Source organism: Dasypus novemcinctus, chromosome X, assembly GCF_030445035.2.
Source record: "Dasypus novemcinctus isolate mDasNov1 chromosome X, mDasNov1.1.hap2, whole genome shotgun sequence".
NCBI lineage: Eukaryota > Metazoa > Chordata > Mammalia > Cingulata > Dasypodidae > Dasypus > Dasypus novemcinctus.
The window spans coordinates 76,132,536-76,139,617 of NC_080704.1; the positions used below are offsets into that span (position 1 = coordinate 76,132,536).

General features: G+C 49.2%; 1 protein-coding gene across 3 annotated transcripts; it reads right to left on the reverse strand.

Moving 5' to 3' along the window:
- Positions 1–2,329: 2,329 nt before the first annotated feature.
- Positions 2,330–6,880, reverse strand: PJA1 (praja ring finger ubiquitin ligase 1). 3 transcript variants are annotated; one of them, XM_004453595.5, is made up of 3 exons: positions 6,723–6,880; positions 4,391–4,909; positions 2,330–3,823 (listed from the first exon to the last, which is right to left on the reverse strand). In XM_004453595.5, exons 2-3 carry the CDS (start codon positions 4,678–4,680, stop codon positions 2,776–2,778), a joined length of 1,338 nt encoding a protein of 445 aa, XP_004453652.2. In that variant the 5' UTR covers positions 4,681–4,909; positions 6,723–6,880; the 3' UTR covers positions 2,330–2,775. The 3 variants fall into 3 exon arrangements, with proteins under 3 accessions (XP_004453652.2, XP_058146910.1, XP_058146909.1); XM_058290927.2 differs by having other exon boundaries at positions 2,330–4,582; XM_058290926.2 differs by having other exon boundaries at positions 2,330–4,909.
- Between the last annotated feature and the right edge of the window lie 202 nt (positions 6,881–7,082).

Below are 7,082 nucleotides of genomic sequence, written 5' to 3' on the forward strand. Positions count from 1 at the left end.
GAGCTAATAATGTCCCAGACCTGAGGCCTAGCTGCTCATGGTCTGGGGGCACAGGTCTCTGGCCTTGTGGGTTCCCTAGGAGGGTAGGCCTCACTGCCACCAAAGCAGGAGTACTCCAACAATGGCAGGGGGCTTCTGGCACTAGGTTTCCTCCAGTGGATTTACTAATTCTATCTATCCAGGGCTGCTGTTGTGCAACAGGTACAAAAGGAAGACAACGGCCAGGACCCAAGGGTTTTCCTGGTGCTACCATGCAGGGGGCCCATCAGGGCATAGCCAAGGTTAAGGGGAACCACCCCTACCCTGCCCCACCCCCACCCAGGTCTCAGACCCTTGCATCTTCATATCCAGCTGAGGTACTGGCTGAAGGCAAAGGGGGGGGTACTGAATGGGTCGTAGGGGGAGCGTCATATATATCAGCTGTTAGCCTTGACCAGTTACAGAAAAAAAAAGGATTGTGGCCTCTGCCTGTGCTTCCATACTTACAGTGAGAGAATAAGAATTATCTTGCTTTTTTAAAACTGGATTTTGGGGGAGTTTACTTATTTGGCTAATGTTCATGAATACACTCACACTGTAAAAAAAAAATCAAGCAAATTCATTATTATCAGTAGAGTAAAAGGCCACCTTCCTCTTCCCCAAACCCCTGTCCCTCCCCTGAGGGCACCATGGCCCTCAGTAGGTACGTAGCCTTCCAGACATGCATTTTCATATATAGTCTGGTTTCATAAGGTTTTATTTTACATAAAGACTGTACATATTGCTCTACAATATGCTTTTTTGACTTAACATAATGTCTTAGAGATCTTTCCATATCAGTACATACAATTTTTAACTGCTGCATAGTATTCACCCCATACTACCACAGTATACAAGGTAGGTTGAAGGACCCACACTCCTTTTACATTTTGACAGCTACAACCCAAACTGCTCTCCAGAAAGGCTACTGTAGTTTACATTCATACCCATGGCATATGAGTATTCCCACTGCTTCTCATTGTGACCCAAACTAGATAATATCTCAATGAAAAAACTCTACGGTTTTCTAATGGACTCACTAGGTTTTGCTACTGTTCCAAATTATGTGTCACTAGTTCCCAGTGAGGTTGAACCTTACCTAACATTATCAAGGCTGTCAGAGATGTGGGCATACCACTCTCGGAAACTGGTAATAGGAGCATAAATTAATTCATTTGCTTTGGAAAGCAATTTGGCAACATCTAGTTAAGGTGAAAATACTCAAACCCTAAGACCCAGAAATTCCATTTCCACGTACTTACCCTAAGAAACTCACACATGGGCACAAAGAGACATCTTAGCATGTTCACTGCAGCAAAATACTGGGAAAACCTAAATGTTCTTCAATAGGGGAATGGATAAAATAAATTGTGGTAATTCACACAACTGAATCATTAATATACAGCAGTTAAAATGCATGAACTAGATCTACAATATATCAAAATGGCTAAATCTCAAAAACAATGTTGAGTGAAAAAATCAAGTTGCAAAACGATACATACATTCTGTCCTTTATGTCCATTTTCAAAACATACTCTATATTGGTTATAAATAGCTATGCACATATACATATACATACACATATACAGACACAAACATATGTATGTCTAAAAATATAGACGAGAAGTGAACATTGTGTCCCCAGGATACTGCTTACCTCTATGGAGAAAGAAGGAAGGCAAATGTGACAGGGTGAGGAACTTCACCTATGCCTGGAAAACCTTATTTAGTGGTGAGTTTATATATATATGCGGCGGGGTGGGGAGAGGATCTGAAGCCAATATAGCCAAATGTTAAAACCTCTTTGCTCTAGGGAGGTGGGTATCTGTACTTTCTTCTTTTTTTTTTCAGTAGCGTCTGACTGGCATATATTTTGCTATTCCTCTGTGTCACTGTGCTAAGGTCTGCAATCAGCATACAGCTTGATGTTTTCCCCCATTCCACCTGAGAATTTCTGTTTTATTAAAATGTGATTTTAACTCATTGCCACCTATACTCAGTTTGGATTTATACCTCCCAAAGTTCTTCATTTTTAATCATGCTTCCTCATTCTTTCTTTCTTTCCCTGGGCAGAGTATTTTCTATTTCGTCTTTTCCCTGGTAGTTGGTTAACAACCATATACTTTTTTCTGGTTTTCAAAATAATTACCTTTAATTTTGTGCTACTGTTGTAGGATTCAGCATTTTTGGTGAAAGTAAAGGTTTTCTCCTGTCAGGAACACCGAAAACCTCTACCTTTGATGCAAATGCAGGGTTTGCATCAGTCAGTCCCACCGTTTTAGACAAAACCAAACAATTCCATTATACCATGTAAAACCAAAAGCAGAACTTTAATAAGCTTTTACTGCACTGCAATTACAGGAATGTTAACCCATAACATGCAACAAAAGTGATTATGTCTTTTGGACATATTTAACAGATAAACTTGACAGTACAATTAACAGCAACGTGTTCTACTGAAGAAAACAAATGTAACTTATTGCAACTTTCAGGTTAGAAAATGCATGTTCTTACTGCAATCCCAAGTAGCATTTAGAAAGTTTAGTTTTCCCTTTCTAACCTCTAAGAGACAAAGTGATTTTTAATGCAATCATACACAACCATTTTCACATTGGAAATGATCACAAGGAATTGACAGGCTTGGGTTAATTGACTGATTGGTTTCTCATCTCAACTGTTAATTTTGAGAGGGCTCCTGCAGTATTGTGGATTTCAGATGGGGAAAATAACCAGACCAGGAATGAACCACCTTGGCCTTTAGAGCGGGGGAGGGAACATGCAGCGGCACACAGGGCAGGTGCCTGACTTCTGCAGCCAGATGGACACGCACGGCTTGTGAAAATAGTGGTGGCACGGCAGCTCCGTGGCTACCTCGCCCTTCACGTATTCACTGCAACAGATGGGGCAACACATTTCCTGACCAACAGCGCTGTGGTCTTCAGTGACCAGGATCTCGGGGAGAGCGTCGATGCTCTCCTTGCTGGCTGGTGGACTGGCCACCTCTACATCCACAGCCAGGGACTCGAGGTGAGCCAGGGCGGTTTCCATCGCCTGAGCCAGGCGCTCCTCGAGTGCCATGTAGGTGAGAAACTGGGGATCCACGTAGGAAATGGCTTCAGCCACTCCTAGTCCATCTGCAAATCCATCAAAGAGACTCCAATCCACTTCTAGGTCTTCACTGACACTGGAGTCATCTTCAAGGTTATTGTTTCCATCCAGCATGAAAACCCCAGGTTGCATAAACTCGTGACCAGAATCATTATCCCCCTCACTGCTGCTCTCATTCTCATTGTATTGGAGCCAAGGGATCTCTCCTTCTTCCAGGGATGCCTGCTCCTCCTCCTGGAGGGGGGGTTCTTGAACTTCTTCAAGGTAATTGCTGCCATGGCTGCCAGCACTGGCACCAGCACCAGGGCTGGCGCTGCTACCGGCCTTTGCTCCAGGTGGCTCAGGCTCATGCTCTTCCTTCCTTGGAAGTGTCTCCCAGCTTTCCCCACTAGAGGACAGGTTTGGCTCATGGCCTCGGTACTTGCGACGCAGCGCAGCAGTCCACTCCTTGTCACTATCGGAGTCTTCGTCACAGTACTTGTAGTAGTCATCACTGTAGGTCCAGAAGTCGGGGTCGGCCATGGTTCGCCGTCGTCTCGGCACCTTCTCTGGCTTCACTTGGTCGTTCTTGGCGTCCTGCTTTTCTTCGGGGTATTCTGGCTCAGGGTAGCCGCTTGAACTTTCACCTCTGCCTCGTCTGGCAAGGCCATCGGAGTGGCCTTCGTCAGTGTTGGCTGTATCCCTCCATTTGGAAGTACTGTGTGGCATATCATCATCATCATCAGTATCAAAAAAGATTTTTGGTTTTGCACAGTTTGAACTTGCCATATTTCTGATTTTGGGCCTCACCACTGGTTCCTCGGAACCCTTTGGGGTGTTTTCCCCACCACCACAAATACTCACAGGAGCCCTGCTGGGATGCTCTGGGAAATTCTGCTCCTGTCTCTCCCTCCCCAGGCTGTTACCAGTAGTTGCCCCCTTACCTTCAGCAGAAGGCGTCTGAGAGGCCCTGCTACGTTGTTGCCCAAATTCAGCTCTGCTTGCAGAGCATCTTGCTGCAGGGACTGGGTCTAACTTGTCAACCTCCTCTCTCACATCGCACTTAAAACTAGAGAACGGCGGTGGCACCCCAGTCAAAGACCTTGCCCCTTTCTCCAGGTCATACAGCTTATCATCTTTAAACTTGCCAGTTTTCCCTCTCACTGGTGGTCGCTCAACAGGCCCAGCCCCCTCCTCCTCACTATCATCTACCCCGTAAGAGTCAATATGTCCATAAGCCATGGCTCTTCTGCTACCCGAAGCCCTGTACTCTCTGGGCGGATACCTGGAATAGTCCTCATTATCAACATTCAGACTGGTTCCTGAGCTCTCACTGTCGTCCCAACGGCGAGTGGTGGAAAATGGTGACCGGCTCCTCTTGGTGGTTTGACTGGGGGCAGATCTGTGCATTGGGACTTCAGATGTTGTCTTTCTCTGGCCGGAAATCCTGTCCTGCTGGCTCGTGGATGGCCTGAAACTGACATAAGCATGCCTTCTTCCATATCTCCTGCCTGTACTGGACTGATACCCTCCTGCTGGTTTGGGCCATACAGGCTTGCTAGATTCCTGACCCATATCTCTGGCTCAGGAAGGTTTCCAACACAGCTGGGGCTCAGGTGCAAAGGCTCCTGGCTCCCTGCACACACTTTTAAGGTGGGAGAGTCAAATCAGTTCAGAATAAAGGAGCAGGGAGATTTATTTTCACTTCAACAGGCAGGTAACAGAAAGAATAAGGGGCCTTTAAAATTAGTTTCACTTTCTTCTAAGGCCTGGAGTAGCATTCCAGTGACTGTCAGGTGTAGACCTGGAACACATTTGTAATGTTGGCAAAATGATTACAAAACAATGCTTGTAGGAGAGTCAGACTTAAGGGAGACTCTGACAGAGGGTGTGGGGGGTGACCGGATGCTCGGAAGGTGGGCAAAATGCTATGGAATTGCATCCATGTGGTGAAGAGGAAAGACTGCTGCAGGTTTTTTAATGGGGTACCGGCATTTTTCTGAGCCCAGCAGACACACCGTTGAAATGCAAATTGGAATCAAGTGGAAAATATGGATCGCTGAGTGTGCATGCATGTTTGTCGGGAGGAGAGGGGCAGGTGGAAGGGGGACCAGCCTTCCTACAACAGAAGGGGGGGGGGGGCGATATCTGGGTTTGCAGGGAGAGGAGGAGGTCACAGTAGAACTGGGGTGGGGAATGTAAGTGTTCCCATGAGATCATTCAGGATGTAACTGTGAAAACAGAAGGCATGGATGGGTAGGGTGGTTTCAGAGGACAGGGATGTGTGACAGGTGGAAATCTATGGAGGGATGCCTGTGTTTATGTGCCCATGGAAGGCAGGGGAGGGGATGGTGGCACTGGAGAGGGGGTGTCTGTGAGTTTGTGTGTGTATGTTCATGAAAACGGCAAGCAGCCATGGGGAAATATCAGTGTGAGCAAATGTGGCAGACTGGGGTTGAGGAGTAGACAGGACTGGAGAAAGATGTGCCTGTGGAACAGGGACCAGCAATCAAAGTATGTTGGGATTGAGAATATGGCAAGCAGGAAGGGGGCGGTGTCCCTGGAGAAGGATTTGTGCAAGTGTGAGTGTGCACAGCCTACGGGGACCAGCAAAAGGAGTGTATAAGTGGCAGACAGGGAGCAGGAGAGGAGAGCACTTGAGGATTGTGTGTATGTGTGTGGGTATGTGTGTATTTGTCAGAGCATGCAGAGGAAGGGGGGCCTGTCCTGGAGGTGTGTATGTGGCAGATGGGGTGAGGGGGGGATTGCGGGAGTGAGATGGGTGGGGGAATGCGCGCATGCGCGGGGCCTGGGGAAGCACTGGGACCTTGAAGGTGGTGGTGGGGGGGCCTGCACTGGAAGGTTTCTGTAAGTGTGCCGCACCCCCAAGAATGAAAGAGGGGGACGGGGGGGGGGGGGGGGCGGAGGGAGGGGGAGAGAGGGAGCGAGGGAGAAAGGGAGAGAGAGGGAGAGAGGGGATGAGAAGGAAAGAAGGGAAGGGGGCCCGCAATGTCATAATAAGAGACACGGGAAAGCGTTATTTGCAAACTCCAACCGATGTGGCCACGAAAGTGGGGGGTAGGGGACAAGGAGCTGGGTAGAGCTGTTTCCTGGGAATCATTTTTTTCTTCTTCTGACAATTTTCTTCCCAGGAACAAGATTATTACCTACAAGAACCTTAACCATTTACCATTCAGCAAAACAACAGCAAAATGGGGGAAGGCAGGCCGAGGGGTGTTCCGAAAAGGGACGGGGGAAGGAGAAGGCGGCGGCAGGGGTGGGGGTGGGGGTGGGGGGTGGGGGGTGGTAACGGGAGAGGCACCACCACTGCCCTCTCCTCTCACATAGCGATTTCAGCTATTCGAGTTGGGGGCCGTGTTCCCCGAAGGAGATCGGCCACAGAGGATGGAGGCCCCTCTAACGGGCTGCGGGAGGACTAAAGCCTCACTCCGCCGGCAGGTCCCGCGTCCGTCCCACCCCTTCCCGAGAGGCCAACCCGAAAATCAGTTCGCTAGAAAGCCCCAAATCCTCGCCTCCCCCGCTCCCCCCAACGCCGGGCCACTCACCCCACCTCCAGGGTCTAGAGGAAGGGAGGAAATGCACTGCCTGGCACTCACCCACTCTGGAAGCCCGCAGGGTCTTCGGAGGAGCTGAGCTCTCGAACCTCCCTCCGACCGCCACGACCGCCAGAGCCGCTGCTCCCGGGTCTCCAGCTCCGCCCGCGCCAGACAGAAACCGACCGGGAGGCGGCGGCGGCGGCGGAAGTGATTGTGGCGGCGGCGGCGGCGGCGGCGGCGGCGGCGGCGGCGGCTGGGGCCCGCCCCCTGGAGGTGGCGGGGGCGGCAGCTGTTGGACAAATCAGGGTGGGCCTGAAAGCATTATTTCATTTGAAATGATGAAATCGTCAAGGATACAGAAAAGGACAGCGAAAAATGTTACCAACAGTCAGATTTAACAAATGCGATACATTTAGCCAT

Bases quoted from the DNA above. Each gene is read 5' to 3' on its own strand.
- PJA1 (XM_058290926.2), bottom strand. From the start codon at position 4,680: ATGGGTCAGGAATCTAGCAAGCCTGTATGGCCCAAACCAGCAGGAGGG.